The 20,089-nt window shown below is 56.9% G+C and overlaps 5 protein-coding genes across 5 annotated transcripts in view; 3 read left to right on the top strand and 2 right to left on the bottom strand.

Annotated features, from left to right (window-relative positions):
• The first annotated feature begins 53 nt into the window (after positions 1–53).
• On the top strand, positions 54–2,143 carry PTSG_03473 (uncharacterized protein). Its single transcript, XM_004995148.1, has 3 exons — positions 54–666; positions 828–1,100; positions 1,420–2,143. Exons 1-3 carry the CDS (start codon positions 646–648, stop codon positions 1,978–1,980), a joined length of 855 nt encoding a protein of 284 aa, XP_004995205.1. The 5' UTR covers positions 54–645; the 3' UTR covers positions 1,981–2,143.
• Positions 2,144–2,274: 131 nt separating this feature from the next.
• Positions 2,275–7,328, top strand: PTSG_03474 (TKL protein kinase). Its single transcript, XM_004995149.1, has 4 exons — positions 2,275–5,535; positions 5,845–6,296; positions 6,503–6,873; positions 7,066–7,328. Exons 1-4 carry the CDS (start codon positions 2,362–2,364, stop codon positions 7,194–7,196), a joined length of 4,128 nt encoding a protein of 1,375 aa, XP_004995206.1. The 5' UTR covers positions 2,275–2,361; the 3' UTR covers positions 7,197–7,328.
• Positions 7,329–7,426: 98 nt separating this feature from the next.
• PTSG_03475 (uncharacterized protein) lies at positions 7,427–16,763 on the bottom strand (the record flags this gene model as incomplete). Its single annotated transcript, XM_004995150.1, has 14 exons — positions 7,427–7,852; positions 8,102–9,635; positions 9,887–11,098; positions 11,323–13,116; positions 13,333–13,919; positions 14,125–14,205; positions 14,405–14,777; positions 14,982–15,107; positions 15,385–15,476; positions 15,611–15,730; positions 15,950–16,075; positions 16,276–16,341; positions 16,491–16,542; positions 16,707–16,763. 14 exons carry the CDS (start codon positions 16,761–16,763, stop codon positions 7,668–7,670), a joined length of 6,405 nt encoding a protein of 2,134 aa, XP_004995207.1. The 3' UTR covers positions 7,427–7,667.
• Positions 16,764–16,904: 141 nt separating this feature from the next.
• Positions 16,905–18,354, bottom strand: PTSG_03476 (uncharacterized protein; the record flags this gene model as incomplete). The annotated part of the gene is made up of 5 exons (XM_004995151.1): positions 16,905–16,928; positions 17,116–17,144; positions 17,350–17,520; positions 17,728–17,847; positions 18,153–18,354. 5 exons carry the CDS (start codon positions 18,352–18,354, stop codon positions 16,905–16,907), a joined length of 546 nt encoding a protein of 181 aa, XP_004995208.1.
• A 380-nt stretch (positions 18,355–18,734) lies between these two features.
• Positions 18,735–20,089, top strand: part of PTSG_03477 (uncharacterized protein) — an 8,342-nt gene continuing 6,987 nt past the window's right edge. The window contains exons 1-5 of the mRNA XM_004995152.1: positions 18,735–18,852; positions 19,055–19,136; positions 19,281–19,351; positions 19,582–19,720; positions 19,933–20,000. Of these exons, the coding sequence (XP_004995209.1) occupies positions 18,757–18,852; positions 19,055–19,136; positions 19,281–19,351; positions 19,582–19,720; positions 19,933–20,000 (456 nt within the window). The 5' untranslated portion in view covers positions 18,735–18,756. The remainder of the gene's footprint in view (positions 18,853–19,054; positions 19,137–19,280; positions 19,352–19,581; positions 19,721–19,932; positions 20,001–20,089) is intronic.

The raw sequence follows: 20,089 nt of genomic DNA on the forward strand, positions 1-20,089 counted from the left end.
ACAACAACAACAACAACAACAACAACAACAACAACAACAACAACAACAACAACAACAACAACAACAACAACAACAACAACGACCACCACCACCACCACTTCTACGACCACGACGACGACGACAACAACAACAACAGGCTTTTCCTTGTCGCCTGCTTTGAGCTCTGTCGGCGCTGATCAGTCATCCCCCTTGACGTCCACCGCGTCTTCATCCACATCAGAGGTGGTGATCACCGACACGGCTGGCGGGCTCCTTGTGGAACTGATGCTGCCACTGACTGCTGCTGTCGCCGGCCTTGTAATTATTCTCGCTGTTTTCGTTGCCGTCCTGTCGTTCCGCAAAGGCCGCGTATCGCCTTTTGCCCGAGACCACCAGCTGCCAATCTAGACTGTTTCGCCTTGCTGCTTGTCCCTCTCCCTTTCCGCCATCTGTCCCACAACAGCCACAAGCACTGCGACCACAACAGCAACGACAACAGCTACCACTACGGCGACCACCACTGCTACCACAACAGCCACAACCACAACCTGCACATCCACGTGCGTGGACAGGCCCAAGCCATGCTCGCAGCTGTATAGCCCGCAGGAGTGTCAGGCGGAGGCTGCATGCGAATGGGATTACACCAGCACCTGCGTCGAGGTGGACATGGGCTGTAGCAACAGACCGGTGCGTGCATGGGCAAGTGTGTGTGTATGTTGGTGTGTGTGCGTGTGCGTGTACGTGTGTGCGTGTGTAAACAGCCGTCAGTCGTCCTGCGAGATACGCAGGCCTTGAATTGCTGCTGCTCACACCATCTTAACCCACCTTTCTTCTGCCATCACGTCTAGGTTGACTCATGTGTGTATTATGAACACTGCATGGTGGTTGAGGACTGCCCCACAACGACAACCACCACCACCACCACCATGACGACGACCACCACGACCACCACCACGACCACCACGACGACGGCGGCGTGCGAGGCAGCTGGCAGGTGTGAGCCCACCTATCCCGTGTCGTGCGACTACGCGTATCAGGCGCAGTGTGAGGCACACGACGGCTGTGTTTGGGACTACACTGGCTTCTGCCGCCCTGAACCCCACCACTGCTCCTACATCACGGTACATGCGGGTCCAAGTGTGTGCAATGTGTGCGAGAGTGCGAGAGTTGGGTGTGTTGTGTGCTATGTGCGTATGAATGTATGTATGAAGTGAACGTGTGTATGCATCACTACACTTTGGCATGCTGCTGCCTTTCAACATGTTCCTTTTCACACATACTCGCACACACACTCTCACTTACTCATCCACCCACCCACTCGCACACACACACACACACTCTCTCTCTCTCTCTCCCACACTCTCTCGCCCAAACACACACACATACACACACACACACACACACACACTTACTCATCCACACACACACACACACATACAGGACGAGGCAGCGTGCGCGTACAACTCGGAATGCACGTGGACGGAGGAGTGTGCAGGCTCTACAACTGCGTACACGCCAAGCAGCCCGTCATCGCCAACACCGCCACGCCCTTACACACGATCAACGACAACAAGCAAGACGCCACCGCCAACGCCCGCATACACGACAACTCATCGGCCGCCAACCACGACAACCACGCGCCCATACAGGCCCCCAACGACGACGACAAACGCTTATGCTACCAAGCCTCGGTACCCGTCCCCGCCACGCACCACGGTTGACCACGGCGACTTCTTCGGCAAGCCCGTCACCACGCCGCGCACGCGGACGACAACAACAATGCTGGCAAGCACCACCACGTCGGGGGATGGGCGTGGTGGTGGCCAGGGCGGCCCCTCTGCTTCGTCGTCGAGCAGTGCTCTCTCCGGCGGCGCAGTTGCCGGCATCGTCGTTGGCGTCCTGGTCGTCGTTGTCGCTGCTGTGGTCGCGCTTGTTGTCGTTCGCAAGACAAAGGCGCGTCAGCAATCCAGTAGTGGCAGTGATGGTGTGCAAACTGTTTGAGCACGATGATGTGGTACTGTGACAGTATGATGCGATGTGATCTCGGAGTCAACGCTTCTTCCGTCATGTTTGATAGGTTTATTCGTTTTCAGCCACGAGTACACAAACGAAAAGTAAACAAACGAAATGAAAATGATACACAGCGAATGCGCGTTGTTCACACACACACGCACACACACACACACACACACAACAACAACCACGTCATCGCGGAGAATTATCGCAAGATTTCGTCACTCTTCGCCACTCCTGCTTGAGTGCGCAACAACGATGATGACGATGCTGAAGAGGCACCCACAACCCACAGCGTTGTTTGTGTTTGTGTTGGCAGTGGTGGCCGTGGGACCTGATGGATGGAGCCACTGTTGTGCCTCCCCACCCATGCCGGAAACACAGGGTGGCGCACAAGCACCAGCACCAACTGCTTCCTCTGAGTACTGTGCTCAGGCGTGGGAAGCACTCGCACAGCGCGCGCAACACCACCAACACCAACACCAAGAAGACAACACCGAGAGCCTGCGTGCCCATGTTGCTGCCACGACCTCTCCGAGTTCGCCGTCCATGCTGGCAGCTCCGGTGATTGATGAGCTTGCTTTTGGTGCCTCTGATGATCCACTGCGCGTGGCTGTTTGGACCCTCTGTGGCCCTCCCCAGCCCCCGATCCAAATGCCACAGGAACAACAACAACCACAACAACAACAACAACAACAACGACGAGTACAACAACAACAACGAGTACAACAACAACAACAACAACAACAACAACAACAACAACAACGAGTGCGCAGAGAAGATCCAGTGTCGTCTTCGACGACGCTTGCAACCACTGCCACAGCAACTGCCACAACAACCGGTGCGTATGAGCCAGTGCCCACGCCACCTCCAGGCGGTGGTCCCCCGTTGTGCATGCTGACGGCGTTGCTCCAAGGCAATTGCACACCACCACTCGGTGCAAACACGCTCAGGATCCAGTTTGACGCAAGCCCAGTAAACCCCGAGCCAATTGTCTCCAATCCTGCAACCGCATCAACGCAGAACCTGCGCCAGCTTGCGACCCACATGCGCCCAACAACGCTGCAGATGCAAGGCACCATCCTCCCTTCCGACTTGACCTGGGTCCTGGAGGGCGCAGCGTGGGAAGACGCCCACACCATCACCATCGCCGGCATTGTTGGCAACACGTTTCAGCTGGCCTGGCTCAACCCGCTCCCGGCTCTGCTGCACGCGAACATCACAGGCAACACCATCAGCCAGTTCTCTGCTCACCCATTTGCACGCTCAGCCCAGCTGGAAACGCTGGATATCAGCCGCAACCACATTGCATCACTCGACCGGTCCGGCGTCAACAACCTGAGGGCGCTGCGCGTCTTGAACGTGGGCCAGAACGACCTCACCTCCCTCTCCCAGCATGCCCTGATGTCCTTGACAAATCTGGAGTGGCTCGATCTTGCCAGCAACCAGCTGGCCAGCATCCAACAGGGCGCTTTCGCGTTCATGTCCGCCCTCACGTTCCTCACCCTGGCCAACAACCAACTCCCGTCCCTGCCTTCCTCCGTCTTCCAGCCCCTGGTCAACTTGAATGTGCTCTTCCTCGACAGCAACCCCATAACGCAGCTAGACGCCAACACATTTGCTAGCCAGCGCTCCGTGACGTACCTCAGCATCGTTGGCACACGCATCACCTCCCTCCCGCCGAGCGTGTTTGCGTCCACCACCTCCCTCCAAGTCCTCCGCCTTACACGCAACCAGCTTAAGCACGTGCACAAGGACACCTTCGCCGCACTCACCCGCCTGCTACGTCTGGATCTCACGGGGAATCAGCTGGAAATCATTGAGCCCATGACCTTTCGCGCGCTCTCGCAGCTTGAGGAGCTGTATCTGAGCCGCAACAGCATCGAGTCGCTGCCGTCTGGTCTCTTCGACCACCAGTCCAGCCTTGCCCTCCTTGGCCTGCAACAGAACAGGCTGCGCTCCTTGGCACGCGGCCTGTTCCACGGCTGCCCAAACCTGAAGCACCTCACCCTCAACGGCAACCTGCTGCAGAAGCTTGACAACGACGTTCTCGCCGACACGCCAAACCTGCACCGGCTCTTTGTTGCCGACAACTACCTCACCTCCTTCGAGGCTGCGTCGCTCCCCGCGCTCACCCTGCTCGATCTCACCAGCAACCGCCTGCGCAAGGTGCCGCCGCTGCAGGGGCTGCCTGCCCTGCGCACGCTGCGGCTCAACAACCACTACATCGCCGATGCTGACTTCACACAGGGGCTCCTCATCCCGTCGCTTCAGGTGTTTGAATTTGCCGCAGCGCCAGACATGCCCACGCCCGTTGCGCGTGTCAACTTCATTGCCTTCCGTGGGTGGAACGCGTCGCACCTCACCTCGCTCGATCTGCGCAACATTGCGCTCCCGCGCGAGTTCCAGCACCTGACGCAGGGCCGCGGTCTGCGCCTGCGCAACCTGCACATGGGCTGGCGGCACATGAGCGAGGCCACAGCGCCCTTGCAGTTTGTGTGCAACGTCCTCCACTCGGACGTGCAGGAGTTCTCGCTCACCAACACGGGGTACCGCCACATCAGCCTGTGCCCGGATAAGCAGTTCCGTGCGCTCTATTTCCAGGACAACCGCCAGCTTGAGTCTGTGCATGTGCACGTGCCCTTAGCCCAGCTCAACGTGACCGGGTGCACCCGCCTCTCTGAGCTGCGTCTGCCCTCTGCTGAGATCCTCGACATTTCGCACACGAAGCTTCCGCCCAACCCCGCCCTGTGCACTTCCCGCGGTAGCCGCATGCTCTTTGCGCGCGACCTGCTCAGCGACGAGTTTGGGTCGCCCGGCACAACGCGCGAGCTGCTGCGCCGCTGTCTTGCTAGCGTGGACGTGCTCGACCTCTCTGGCAACGGCTGGCTGGACCAGCCCGCCGTCGTTGCGGACGTTGTGTCCACCCCGACGCTGCTCACCGTTGACCTCTTCCGCGCTGAAGACTTTACGCAACTCCTGCCCACGCGCACCACCGCCCCCATCTTCACGCTCGAGCGCACTCCCCTGTCATGTGCCCTCGCCCTCAGCAACACGCAGGCCCGCCCCACCACCAATCTCGATGCCGTCGTCACGCAGATTGCGTATTCGTTTGCGTGCGGCTGCGGCCGCGGGCACCGCCTGGGCCGTGGTGGCCGCTGCGTTCCTGACCGTCTCACCTCGGGCGAGCTCGCAGCCATTGTGGTGTCGTCGCTGCTGCTTGGAGCTCTTCTCACGTGGGGCCTTCGCTGGCTTCGTGCGCGGTACCAGCGGAGTCGCGCATACCGCCTGCTGCTGGAGGAGGAGAACCAGCTCAACAAACTGCTGCTGGACGAGCACAAAGAGCAGGTGGCAGCCCTCAAGAGCGGGTGGCGCATCGAGTTCTCGGAGTTGCGTTTCCACCACCGCATCGACACTGCGTCGCCGGGCGTCTTTGGCGCCGTGTGGGAGGCGGAGTGGGACTCGGTTGTTGTTGCTGTCAAGTGCCTCAAGCACAGCATGATGATGCTTGACCAGACGACGGTGCAGGAGTTTGAACATGAGGTGAGCAGGGCGTGCTGAAGGACAGGTACTGCCTGCGTACTCACTTCCCTTCACACACGGACACATGCACACACATGCACACACACGGACACATGCACACACACGGACACACTCACTCACTCACTCACTCACTCACTCACTCACTCACTCACTTACTCACTCACACACGCTCACACACACACACTCACTCACTCACACACTCACTCACTCACTCACTCACTCACTCACTCACTCACTCACTCACTCACTCTCACACACTCACTCACTCACTCACTCACTCACCCACTCACTCACACCCCCATCCCCCAGGTTGAGTTCCTGCAGACCACGCGGCACCCCAACGTCGTTCGCTTCTTTGGTGCCGGCACCGACACACACGGCGCGCCCTTCCTTGTGCTGGAGCTTGTTGCTCTCGGATCGCTTGGCACGCTGCTGCGCAAGGACCTTGCCTCCGTGCTCGATCACCATCGCCTGTTGCTGGAAGAAGAATCGCGTAGGAGGCGGCGGCGCCAGCGTGGCCACGATGCCGATGCCAGCGGCATTGGTGTTGGTGGTGGTGGTGGTGCGAACAACGGCACGCAAGACGCGCTTGTCAAGTTTGACGGCATTGCTGAGGCGAGCGCTGACGGTGCGGCGGTCGTCAGCGACGAGGATGAGGCTGGCTCTGTCGCTTACAGCTCTGTGTGGGACCTCAAGGCGAATCTCATGCGTGATGTGGCCCATGGCATGGCATATCTCCACTCCCGAGGCATCGCACATAGGTGGGTTGTAATTGGGAGGACACAACAGAAGGGTTCACTCATACCCCGTGATGGTTCGGGTGTGCGCCACTTGTTGCTTGCTCTCACAAGCACGAACACTCATGTTCACAACCACAACCACAACCGCACACACACACACACACACATTTTCTCACTGACAAACATGCACACGTAAACACACAACGCAACACCGCGCACTTTCTCAGGGATCTGAAGGGCGGTAACGTGCTTGTGTCGTCGCGGCTGAGGGCGAAGATCACGGACTTTGGATGCATCCGCCAGTGCTTCACAAAGTCCACGGCGACAAGTGGCACTGCGCCACAAGAGGAAGCCCTGCCGCCTCAAGCCGGCACACCCGCATACATGGCACCGGAGGCCCTTGCCAGTGAGCGCGGTGTGCACTACGATGAGATGCATGCTGATGTGTTCAGCTTTGGCGTGCTGCTGTGGGAGACGGCGATGCAACAGGAGCCGGATCTCCTCAAGCAAGAACTCGGTGGCTTTGACGGCCCGCCGTCTCGCCTGCTGCTGCAGCTCCACTCCCTTCTCAAGGACGGCAAGCGCCTTCGCTTCACAGGTGTGTGTGTGTGTGTGTGTGTGTGTGTGTGTGTGTGTGTGTGTGTGTGTGTGTGTGTGTGTGTGTGTGTGTGAGGGGTTGTGTTCATGTAGGTGCGTGCGTGTGTTTGAGGAATTTGTGTGACGACGTAGTCACTTCTTTCCAAAGCTCACAGACGCACACGTGCACATCATCACCCATCCATCACTGTAGAGAGTTTGTGCCCGGCGTGGTATGTGGAGCTGTCGGGTATGTGCACGGCATTTGAGCCGAGCGATCGCCCCTCCTTCGAACGTGCTCTCGCCATCTTCAGCGAGCACCTCGCACCTCCAGTCATCGGTTGATGTGTATGATGCGTTGTGTCCGTATGTGTGTGTGTGTGTGTATGTGCGCGTCGAATGTGTGTCTTGTCTGCGAGTACCTATGAATGTATGCATGCATGTGTGTGTGTGTGTGTGTGTGTGTGTGTGTGTGTGTGTGTGTGTGTGTGTGTGTGTGTGTGTGTCGAGGCGAGATTTGTCAACTCCTGCACAGCATATGGTTCTGACAGAATACATCAAGTTTTGAATCGACATTCGAGAACCAATGCTGTTACTATCAATGTGACGTCCGTCACATGTATCATACATTGTCGGACACACCCAACGATGAACCACATCAACCATGAACTTTAAGCATTGAAAGCTTGATTTTCGGGGTGTATCCCTCCCCGTCACACACACACACACACATACGCACATGCATACACTTTCACACACTGACACACTCACTGACTCACGCACACGCGCACACATGCGCGCACGTACACACGGTGATCACACATCAGACTCGGAAACAGAGAAAGGGGCAACTCGAGAACTGCGCTGTGGTCGCCGGAAGAAGCTCAGGGAGCGAAAGGGTTGGTCAACTTCCTTGTCGGCTGTTTGCTTCTTGACCTTGTCTTTCACAAGGGAGATGATTGCCAGCACAAGCAGGCACACCAGCAACACAATCGCCACATCTGCCGGGTCAAGCAACAGCATGTCATGGTGAATTCGTGGAGGCCGCTTCAACGCAACAACACAAATTGGGTACGGCTGCAGTGCATCGCAAGCACGTTGGCAGGTATCGCATGCCACGCCAAGGCCACACACATACTCATACACATTTGCGCACACGTAAGCACGTACGTTACGTACGCCCACACATTCTCATACACATACGCACACACGCACACACATACAAGTGCCTACAACGGTTATCCACGTACCCAGCTTGATGTCCGTCCATTTGCTCACGGAGGATGAAGTTGTGGCTGAAGGAGAGACAGTTGCGCCAGTGTTGGCGCTTGCTGCGTCGTTCTGTGCCGTGTCAGTCGCAGACGGCTCTACATCAACTGTCGCTGCCTCGTCCAGCGAGGCAGAGTTGAGGACAGAGAGCGATTCCGTGTACGTGGCGTTCTGCAACCGGCTCTGCAGCAGGCTGGCAAGATCCGTGGCAGTCGAAGTGGTAGCACGACGGCGACGGCCAGTAGCTGCTGTGTCTGTTCCTTCAGGCGTAAAACGGAGCGAGACGGTGATGCCAGAGTTGTAGTTGGTCGCGTCGACGGGAGAGATGCCCGTGATGGTCACACGTGACGGGTCCGTGTCCACAACAGTGGCCAGCTCCGTCTGCAGCACGCCAGCAAAGTCTGCATACTCCTGCGACGTCGTGTCGGCATACACGTCCTGATATGGGACGTTGACGACGAGGCCGCTCAGCGTGACGCTGGCATCCGCCAGGTTCAGCTCTGCAAATGTGAACGTGTGCTCGGGCGGGAACTCCATTTGGTTGTCGTTGAGGTCCTTGACGTTCTCGATGACGACTGTGGCGGAGAGGCCGTTGACCTCGTCGTAGCGGAACCCGCGGCGAAGGGACATGGAGATCTTGCGGCCCTCGCACACAATCACCATGTTGTTGTTGTTGAAGTCGCGGTCGTAGTCCTCCACCGTCAACGACACCTGGAAGATGAACGGCTGCCGGCACTCCACGTCCTCGTTGAACTGGAACGAGATCTCGTCGCCAGGGAAGAACTCGCCATCCGCGGGCTCCGGGAATCCAAACACGACCGGTGGGTCGCGATCAACGACACCAAGCGCAACGGACGACAGCTTCTCGTCAATGCCATCCGGCATCTCGTTGATGGACGCCTGGCACTGCGCGCGGATGCGGAGGTGATAGTCGCCCTCAAGCAGCGTGGACGCGTCCCACCACGCCGTGATGTAGCCGTACTCGTTCTCGCGCTCGCGAATGTCCAACGCATCCCCGTTCTCGTCGCGGGCCAGCAGCCAGATGTACGAGTTGGCGGGCTTGAACTCAATGACGACCTTCTCCAGGCGATCGTCCTCCAGCCACGTGCGCTCGGCGTGGTCCGGGTTGAAGGCGACAACGCGGATCTGGCCAGGCTTGTAGTCCTGCTCCATCGTCTCCTGGTTGAGGGTGAACGCGCCAGACTCGCCAATCTCTCCAACGAGCTTCACGGGGCTGCACGGCTGCAGGAACTCGGCCTCCAAGTACACGTACTCCACGCTCGTCACCTCGTCCGTGATGTAGCCGTTGTCGGGGTGCCTGTCGGCCTCACACAGCGACCGCCAGCCAATGGCAACAGGGTCGTACTTGAACTTGCTTGGGCCCTGGTTCACGGTGATGGTGATGTACCTTGCCGAGTTGGCGGGGAAGCCTTCAAAGATGAGTGCCGTCTCCAGCGCCTGTCCGTTGGCTACAACTTCAAGCCCATCTTGGTTCAGCCACGACAGATAGAACAGCTGCGCACGTTGTGGGGCGGGACGGGGACCGGAGTTCGGAGGAGTGGAGAAGGTTAGACAAGATGATTGTGAGAACAAAGTGCACATGTGTGGGAACGTGCAGGACACGTGTCTGCCCAACTCTTGCTGACCATACCAAGACAAGAATCTCCACAATGCAAGCATGCAATGCAAGTCCAAACACACACACACACACAATCGCAAACACAACCACACAACAACAACCACCGCAATCACGCGACCACACTCACGTTAAAGTCGGAAGTCATGGGTCCGTCGTTCTTGAGCAGGAGCTCAAACACGGCGGGTTCGCCGGGCAGCACGGGCGCCTCTGGCCGCTTCAGCACGTTGATTCCAGGCTGTTCCAGCTGCACAGTGTTGGGCTCGTGCGGGCAGGACGACTGACCCGAGAAGGTGGCGAAGACAAACGTGCCGTAGTCGGGGTGGAGGAAGATGCCGACGTCAAAGACGTCAAATGGGTCCGGGTCACCGAGCGTCACGGAAAGGGTGCCCTCTGTCGAAACACCAGCCTCATACTCGTCAGCAACCGTGCCTTCGTAGTTGTAGCCCGTGGACAGCTCAAAGCTCATGCCCACACCGAACACCTTGAACCCAAAGTTGACGTCCACACCGACTGACACCTCGTGCGTTCGCGAATTGCCGCCAACCACGCTGTCGCCGCGTGACAGGTCGTACTCAAACGTGTACGTGGACCCGCCGCCAGAGAACTTGATCGTGTCGATGTTGCGCAGGTCTTGCTTGTCCTGGTCTGACGCGGCAAGGCCGTCCAAGTCCTTTGCATTGTCAATGTCGTCGTGTGGGGCGAGCGAGATGCCCTTCTTCGCCTTGTCGGCAATGCGACCCACGTCAAAGCCGTTGCACACCTCCGTCTTGGAAAGTTGGCCTTCAATCTTGGCCGCCTTCTTCGGGTCCTTGTTGGGCGCAATGCTCGGCAAGCAGTCAAACTCGGCGTTACCCTTTGCCCACATGTTCTGCACTGGGTCGAGCAGCCCGTCTGCCGCCTTCTGCCGCACTTCCTTGTTGCGGTCCAGGTTGCTCTCCCACGCCTTGATCGCGCGCTTCAGTTCAGCAATCTTCTCCTCTCTGTCCTCCTCCGTCTCGTCGTCGTCATCACCTGGCGGCTGTTCGGCGAGAGCGAGCAGCTTGCGCAGGTCTGGCAGTTCCTTGTTCTCAATCTCAAACGCAGACACCCAGCTGAGCACCTCTCTATTTTCCTGACCCTCGAGGCTCCACTTGACCTTGGTCTCCTTGGCCGCCTGGCACTGCTCCGCGTCGAACGAGACCTCCTCCGTCTCCAGCCACACCACGTTGAGGGCGGGCACGAGGAACATGTCCGACTTCTCGCCAGCTGTCATCACGTCATCGGACGTCGTCAGCTCAATTGCAAACGACCACACGCGCTCAGAGTTGTAGTTGTCGTCGGGATCCATGCTGCCAAAAGTCTGGTGGAGTAAAGAAGAGACAAGCAGGGGCAGCAAAGTAGGAGTGTGAGAGCGTTTGTGAGCGGGTGAGGTCGAGAAGAGCGTGAAAGGCAAGGTCATGACACGCTTCAGAAAAGCTGCGCGCACAAGGATTGCACAAACGCAAGTGTACACACACAATCACGCAAACAATGCGATATACACACGCAAACAATGCCGCACACACACAACACACAATCGCTTACATGAGTTTGGTCAACGCTGATCTTGAATGGGGTGGATTCCGTGTCCGCCACCTTGGTACACACGGCAGCACCAAGACCGGCGCACTGCTCCACGCCCGTCTCCACCTTGACGGGAGCAAGCCCCGTGGTGAAGTAGAACCCATGGTACTCCTCGTGCGTGTGGCTCTTCATAAAGTAGTTGCTGTACGCCTTGGAGTACGTGACAGTGGACAGGCCACCAGGCGGGTCCTGCACCACTGCAAGCGGCTGATAGCGCGGGAAGGGCACACTGAAGAACTTGGAGATGACCTTGTCGCCAATCACCACCACCTTCTCGTACACAGTGACGGGGTCCTGTGGGAGGTTGTGCATGGTGACGCGGAAGAGCTTGGAGTACGGATTCTCCGGGTCGACGGCCTGTGGGTTGGTCTCTGGCTCACCCGTCATGATGCTCAGCTCAATGCGCGTGTTCGAGTACACGGTCTCGCCGTCCTGCAGCTCCTCGTCCATCTTCACGTCCATGAGGCACGTGTCGTAGCACAACTTCAACTTGTTCAGCTGCTTGTCCGTGAGGGAGGTGGAGGCGTTCAGCACGTCCACGATGGCTGGCGACTCGCCCAACTGGTTCTCAACCTCAATCTGGCCAGGCACTGCATCGCACGTGCCCACGCCTTCGCCGTAGTCCTCAATCACCTTGACGGTCGCCTTCAGCTCCACGTTCTGCTTGATGACGTGCAGCGGGCGATCGCCCTCTGTGCTGTTACAGTTGTGCTTCTCCTCCTTGTCAAACTCAACGCTCAGCTGCGGTGGCGGGTGGTACTCGAATCGCACCGTCTTCTTGTCCTCGTCGTCCTCCTGCGGGTTGCGCAGGTCCAAGTACAGCGACCGCGAGTTGCCCAGCTTGGCCGAGAAGTAGCGCGTAATCTCGCCACGAACCTCGTAGTTGCGCGTAATCTCCTTGAAGCGCACCGTGATGATTTGCGCTGGCAGCGTCCACTTGGACAGCCGGTCAGAGATGGTGCGTGATTTCACCCATGTTGGGCACATGTCGTACCGGAACTCGATCACCGCGTCGCCGAGGTTTAGGTTACACAGCCCGCCAGCAATGTCGACTGTCGCCCTGTCAGACATTGTGTCCTTGAAGTTGATGTTCTCCCAGAACTTGCCGTCCGTCACGTCGTAGTATGGTGTGCGCTCGAGCGAATTCAGAGCATTGATGGTCTGCAGGATGCCCGAAGGGGCGTTGGCTGCGTCCTGGTCGTAGGTGACGCGCTCAAAGGTGTGCGACGAGTTGCCGTACGCAAGGCTGACGGTGACAGATGTGCCGAGAACAGCGCGCACGAGGTAGCGGCCCTTGGAGTCTGTCACATCGCAATTGATGAGGGTGTTGGCCTGGTTGCGGTCGTACAGGCACACCTCGACGTCCTTGAGCGGGCAGCCGTCAGGAAGGCCCTCGTGCTCCGTACCGCCAATGGAGACGATGCCACTGAAGGGGAGGGAGGTCGTATCACGCACGTTGACTGTGTGGTCGAAGCGAAGATGCTCCATGATGAGCGTGCTCTCCGTGCAAGCGATACCGCCGCAGGTGAAGGTGTGCTTGATGTTGCCCGTGGTCTTAGAGAAGCGGAGCGTCATGCGGTGGCGGCTGCCAACCAGCTTGTCCGAGAGGATGTGGATGGAGAACTTTCCATCTTCGTTAGTGATGCGACGCCCACGCACCAGTCCGCCAATTTCAAACTCGACCTCGACGCCTTCCACGGGGAGGTGGATTTCCTTGGAGTCGATGGCAATCTGGCCCTCAAGTTGGCTCTCCCACTGTACCAAGTGATGACAGGATGGATGGATGTGAGGGGACGTGGACAAGGTGGACGTGATAAGTTCACGCAGCGGTGACGAGAGCAACCAAGCAACAAGCAAGAGGCAGACAAAGTCACACGACACGAAGACGACGCCAAAAGGCCAAACAATGCACACACACACGTACATACGCACACAAAGAACACACATGCACATGCACACACACGCACTCACCATGATTGTGAAGCTGGTGCAAGTGGGGTCTGAGGAGTAGCCCTGAAGGTCGTACCATTGGGGCTTGTTTGCCTCGATGCAGTACTCCTGCGTGGTGCCGGGCTCAGGACCAGGGATGCGGCGAGAGAATGTCGGGTCAATGTCAGGATGCACAGATTGGGTGAGTGGCGTCTCTGTCTCGACAGCGTCGACGACAACTGCGCACACGCCAGCAGCCACCATGGTCATATCACACGAGCCGTGGGCCGAGCACGCCTCCTCGCAGTCGTCCTGCGTGCCGTCGAAGATGTACGACCCGTCAACGCCGGTGCCGGTGACAGTCACGCGTTCAAAGGAGACGGCTTTCTTCTCGCCTGCACGCAGCGTTGCAGTCTCGATGACACGCAGTTGGTGACACACCAATGTGTCGTCGCTCTTGGTCTGCACAACAAAGGCGATGCACCAGGCTGAACGGATATCGCACAGGTCCTTACACTCCGACACCGACGCGACGGGTGAGGAAGTGCCGGGATAGTAGCGGTTCTCATCATCAGGCACACCCTGTGGCGCAGCCGTCGTGGTCGTGCTCGTCGACGAGAAGTGCGTTTCTTCATCGTGTGAGTGTGTGTGTGCATGTGTGTGACATGAGTGTGAGTGTGAGTGTGTGCGTGTGTGTGTGCGTGTGCGTGGGAAGTACAACCACTTGAATTGAACACGAGCAGTGGTGGAATCAGACATCACAGGAAGATCACGCCTGTGTCTGCAAGCCCAAGCACCGATTCCCACAGCTGCCACACGTCTCGTCGAACTTACTCTGGCGTTGCAGTTCGTGCGGATACATGAAGCGTGTGTCGCCCGTGTCCACGGCCAGGAAACGGCGCAGGTAAAACTCGCCTACGTGTTGTGTGTGCGTGTGTGTGCGTGTGTGTGTGTGTGTGTGTGTGTGTGTGTGTATGTGTGTGTGTGTGTTGGTATGATGAGCATGAGCACTGACGATGGGAAGCGAAGGATGCATACGACAACAAGATGCAACGCGGTGACCAATGTCAACGAAACATCACATCATGCATTTGCTACGTGCATCACAACACACCTTCTGGCAGCAAGTAGTTGAGGGCCTCGTCCACTTCGGCGTAGTCGCCAGCCGACTGGATGGTGAGGTCGTCGTAGACGGTGTTTGGCTCCTGGATGGCGCCGCACGCCAGCTGCTCCGTGACGGGGAACCGCGACGTCAGGCCAACGCCGTTGCGCGTGAAGGAGAACGCAGACTCGCACTGGCTCTGATCCGCCCAGCGGAACAGCACGTGCCCTTTGAACTGCTTGAGAGTAAAGTCGGTGGGTGCACCTGTTGGGTCCTCGGGAATACAACCGCAGATGGTCTGAGGATCGTTGCCTTCGGGCGTCAGCGCCAACTGAGAAAAGTATGGGATCTCTTCGTCCTTGTGATCAACTGGAGTCAGTGTCACCTGTTTGGTTGTTCGATGAAGTGAACCGGGTGGCATTGTGTGTGTGTGTGTGTGTGTGTGTGTGTGTGTGTGTGTCAGAGGAACGGTGATGGTAGCAGATTTGAGGAGGAGACATGCTGGTGTCAATCATTCACACGTGTTCACGCACGAGCGCTCACATACAGAAACACAAACACAAATGAATACTCAAGCAAACAAACTCACCCTGAAGCGGGAACCGGCCTCAAGGTTGATGACGCGGTGGCTGGTGAACGGCTTGAAGATGGTCTTTGGGAACCCGGGAATGTCTTCTTTGGCCGCCAAATCATACGACCACCGCGCAACGGACACCTGTGACAGCCGATCATTGTAAGTGTGTGTGTGTGTGTGTGTGTGTGTGTGTGTGTGTGTGTGTGTGTGTGTGTGTGTGTGTGTGTGTGTGTGTGTGTGTGTGTGTGTGTGTGTGTGTGTGGTGGTGGGTGTGTGGGTGGGTGGGTGGGTGTGCGGGTGGGTGTGCGTGAGGAACCGTATGGTTCCAGGAGTACAGCGACCACCCCCAAAACTTGCTTCGACTCAACCCCAGTGATCAAGCAACCACGCATTTGCCACCCTCATGCCACCAACTTACCCTGTACTTGGGGAAGGTGTTGCCCCACTCGCCATTGATGTTGATGGTCATCTCAGTGAGGCCGAGATCAAGCGTGATGGTCGGAATTGCAACTGCAGTCGCAATGAGAGCCACATGAGCAATCGCGTGATGTGCACATGAGATGAGGATGCCACTTGCTCAAGGCTCAGAAGCAGTATTCCGCACTGCAGACGCCCATGCACACACGCGATCGTGTACAACGTACCGAAGCAACTCTCTCCTTGTTGAACTCCAAACTCGCACTCGCAGTAGTACGACCCCTGCGTGTTGATACACACGGAGCCGGGATAACACACATTGTCGCCGGTCAGGCACTCATCAATGTCTGTGTGTGGTGTGTAACGAGTGTGTGTGTGTGTGTGAGTTTGTTTGTAGTTGACGTGTGTGTGCATGTGGTTAGCATGATGTGTGTGTGTGAGTGTCTTAAGAGTGGTTGCGCCGTGATTCCAGCTGTGGACAGCCACGGCCAAGTGCAAGATGTCATCGACAAGCCCACAAGAGAACTGGCACAAGCAAGCAGTCAAGACCTGTGCACTACTCATACCGAGGCATTCCTTTCCAACGTTGCTCCAGCCAAGCCCGTTTCCAACCCAGTCGCATTTTCGTGAAATGACACCAAACACGGAGGCTTCGTAACCCGGGTTGCACTCCTTGAACTTGCACACATCACCTGTCGATCATATGTTGTGATTGTATGGTGGGATGGCATGTTGTGAGCTGCCACGGGTAGGGAGGGGATGAGTGGGGCCTGAGAAGCACAGGCAAGTTGCTTCGTCTCCCTGGCGTAAAATGCGTTGAGCACATATGGCACATATGACTCTGTGCGCTGCGATGCGACGGAGTTAATATGCAGGTTACACAGTGTCGTACCGAAGGTCCCTCCGCAGCTGCCTTCCACGACGCCGTTGGCGATCGAGAGCGCTCCGCAGGATTGGCCTGTCAAACAGGGAAACACAGTTTGCGAATGTTGAAAGGAGTCAAAGGGAATCAAGGTGCCTTTGTGGATCCAATCTGGCCATTGTGGGCTGCAGCGCGTTCGCATCCTTCACTTTCACACATGCGAGGCAGCCTTGACTACAGCATACCTTCGCATGATCGACCGTTTGTGCTGTACCCTTGGTCTCGGTTGCAGCTGACCTGCAGGTCCCGAGGAAGCGCGGGTAAGAAGAAACGTGATATGTGAGGAAGCGATGGTGAAAGAGGCCTGACAACCGAGTCACACTGACAAGGCAACCACAACTTGTGTCAGCTCAGCAAGTCGCAGAATGACAGGTTGGGATCTGGAGCATCACGGCACGTACGCGGCACGTCTGGTACGACCACACGCGATCCTCTATTTGTTCGCGAAGTCCGGGCATGAATGAATGCAGTGGAGGTGACGACCATTAATCGAGTGCAGGATCGTGGACATGAGTGCTGCAACAACCACGCTCTGTGTGTTCTGTGTGTGTGGGGGGGTGTTTGATTGTTGCGTCGAGTTGTTCATGTCGGCGCAGTATTCAGGTCGTGACTGGTACCTTACCCTAAGTTTGACACAATGGCAAGGGTGGACGTATTGTGTGCGAGTGAGGCAGGGAGGGAAGGATGGAGGGAGGGAGGGAGAAAAGGAACACACCCTCAGTGACGACGGCAAGAGAAAAGGGCCGGAACAAAGCATCAGCAGAAAGTGCATCACCACAACTGGCATCACCATCATCACCGTTGACTCACTGCGCCATTGTCGTGTGTGCTCTGAATGCCTAATCAGTGGCAACCATGACGCGGATGTGGATGAAAACAAGAATGCAGCGCAGGGGCAGGAGTGAGCGTGTGTATGAATCAGAAAGTGCCTCTCTTTGCCCTCATGTCATTCACGGCCACCCACGCTCACGCATGCGACACGCACCCCTCGCCTCTCTTTATCTTTCCTTGGGACCAGGGACCATCTGGCTGGCATTGGCGCACCTGTGATGACGGAGTAGTCGCCAGCCTTCACATCGATGGGAGCGTCGTATCCGTTGGCTTGGGGTCCAAAGGCGCAGTTGGTGAGTGTGGCTCCATTGAGGTCACCGCATTGAACCGCCCATACTCGGTCCTCCGTCCCGTCGTCATGGTACGATTTGATGCCAGTTATCACTACAGGTGGCCATATTGAGTGGAGAGCGCAAGAAGGGGTTCGTTGTTGAAGCAGGATGGGCCTACATTACACAAAGGCATTGTTGGTGGGTTTGTGCCAATGCGCAAGCAGCGGACTCTCGAGCCTACGAACACCATGAACACGAGCACACTTTTGACACGCGAGATCTCTTGCACGCGTCAGCGACGAAGCGCACGTGGACGTACCCCGGTTGCCACCACAGGAGTAGCTCAGGGGTCCATCCAAATTGTTCAAGTAGCCCGTCCACGTGTAGCCGGACAAAGAATACCCGACCTTGGCACAACCGAACGACCATACGCGATCCTCTGAGAAGGAGAACACAGTCCAGGTGAAAAGAAGAAGAGCAAGGAGCACAGTGTGTGTGTGTGTGTGCGTGTGTTTGTTTGTATGTGTTTGTGTATGTGTGTGTGTGTTTGTGAATGTGTGTGTGTGTGTGTATGCGTGTGCGTGTGTTGATGTGAGCAAGGCGGGCAAGAGCAACATTGTTTGTTTTGTTGTCGTGTTCACTTGCGCAGAGCCACAGAGGTGAAGCGTAATCGAACAGGTACAACAACCGCACGACTTGAATGAGGATGCGCGTTTTCAGAAGAGCAAGCCGATCGATGCATACCAGCGTGGTTGCTGTGCCACGAAGCCACGCTGACGATTCCTTGATTTCCCGGGCAAGACAGGTACAGAGGCGCATCGTAGTTGTTCAACACGGCCGCACGCGTTAGCTGTGTTGAGCTGCTGCTGAAGGCCAGAACCAGGAGTGCGATCAGCAACCCTGAGTGATGGGCACCAAGTGTGCCACAGAGGCATGCCAAGGGCATGCTCCCGTGTGCTTGAGTGCGAAAGAGAGGGCAGAAGAGAGAGAGTGTGTGTGTGTGTGTGTGCGTGTGTTGATTCTTGGTACTGGAGGACGAAGGAAGGTCAAGGTGGAGAAGTACGTCTGTCTGTCTGTCTGTGTGTGTGCGTAAAGTGAGGCCTTTGCTCAGCGTAAGAGCGTACGAGTGAAAAATGATAAGACACGCTGTGGCAACCCAGAAAGTATACTGCGTGTTGTGTGTGCCGTGGTATGAAATAGGCCGAGACAATCCCGCCTGCTGCTGACGTCACCACCAGGCCAACGCTAAGAACGCTAGCTAGGCAAGGTGACTGAAAGGGGGTCTATGAACATTGATGTGCATCTTCAATAAATTTTCGACAGTCAGCAAGAACAAGACAAACAGCGGATGATGGAGCAAGACGAGCACCACCACAGCCACGATGTGGACCAGTGGATAGCGATGGGAATGGAGTTTGAGCAGCTGCCGCCAGACGTTCGCAGGGTGAGTTCTGGTCATTTGGAGCTGTGAATGACGTCGCGCGTTGTGTTGTGCGTGTTGTTCTCGGTCCTGTTCATTGATCGTGAACGAACTGCATACAGCGGCATATCACACCTTGCTTGGCTTGCTTGGCTTGCTTGGCTTGTGCCTTCAACTTGTTGATTGGCTTGTGTATTCGACTCGACGATTGGAACGACGCTTGCAGCGATTCGGCACAAAGACCGAGTGGAAGAAAGCCGCATTGGAATACGCATTGTCTCACCAGCTTCGGTTCAAGCGATCCCTGGGTGAGGCAATTTGCCCCGCGCGCGCTGCGGAACGCACCTGTATGTTTGTGGCTGCAGCTTTCCGTTTTTGTTTGAACAACGCCAACTCAACGATGATGGTTTCGCGCTGCTGGTGTGGGTGACCGTTGTATATTGTGTGATTAGTGTCCAAGATCCTCTCGGATGACATGGGCTACTACCAGCGACTTCTCCAGTACAGCAAGGAACACTTTATGGTGTGCTGACACACGTTTGTGTTTGTTTGTTTGCGTGTGTGCGTGTGTGCGCGCGCGCGTGCGTGCGTTTGTGCATGTGCACGCGTGCGTGTGTTCTTTTGCATGCGTGGTTTGCTGCTGGTGATTTCGGCTAGTCCTCTCATCCACATCCACGTGTGCCCGCTTGTTCGTTTGGTTGGTGTTGTTTGGCCAACTCCTTCACTGTTTCTGCACCCGGTCGTTATTGTCAGCTGTACCCGTATCACCTGGCGGACGTGATGGTGCTCAAGTGCAAGACAACGGCGTTCCAGTATTACTTTGACATCTTCTCTCATATGCTGGAATCAGACCGAAGCTACGACGCGCTTCCCAACTTCACCGCCTCAGATGGTTGGAAAGGAGTGGTTATCATGCGCGCGCGTGCGTGTGTGTGTGCGTGTGTGTGCGTGTACTTTTGTGTGTACGTGTGTTTGTATGTGCTGGTGTGTGTGTATTGTGTTGGAGCGTGTGTGGGGGGGGGGGGGGTGTGCGTGCGACAACCGCCAACCCGATGCAGCAGCGGTTCGTTCTCACGCGCGTTTGCTGCGTCGCCTTCCTCTCAGGGCTGCAGATCCTCGGCATCGGCCGCAACGAATACATCGACCTCATGACAAAAGTCAAGTCCGGCAAGGTGAGCACCCCTTTGTATGTATGTATGTATGTGTGTGTGTGTGTGTGTGTGTGTGTGTGTGTGTGTGTGTGTGTGTGTGTGTGTGTGCT

The sequence above is a fragment of the Salpingoeca rosetta genome (assembly GCF_000188695.1).
Source record: "Salpingoeca rosetta unplaced genomic scaffold supercont1.8, whole genome shotgun sequence".
In the NCBI taxonomy this organism is placed as follows: domain Eukaryota; class Choanoflagellata; order Craspedida; family Salpingoecidae; genus Salpingoeca; species Salpingoeca rosetta.

Coding starts and splice junctions, on each gene's coding strand:
- PTSG_03473 (XM_004995148.1), top strand. CDS start 646: ATGGGCTGTAGCAACAGACCG. Junction 667..827: donor TGGGCTGTAGCAACAGACCG/GTGCGTGCATGG, acceptor CATCACGTCTAG/GTTGACTCATGTGTGTATTA. Junction 1,101..1,419: donor ACCACTGCTCCTACATCACG/GTACATGCGGGT, acceptor ACACACATACAG/GACGAGGCAGCGTGCGCGTA.
- PTSG_03474 (XM_004995149.1), top strand. CDS start 2,362: ATGCCGGAAACACAGGGTGGCGCACAAGCACCAGCACCAACTGCTTCC. Junction 5,536..5,844: donor TGCAGGAGTTTGAACATGAG/GTGAGCAGGGCG, acceptor CCCATCCCCCAG/GTTGAGTTCCTGCAGACCAC. Junction 6,874..7,065: donor CAAGCGCCTTCGCTTCACAG/GTGTGTGTGTGT, acceptor CCATCACTGTAG/AGAGTTTGTGCCCGGCGTGG.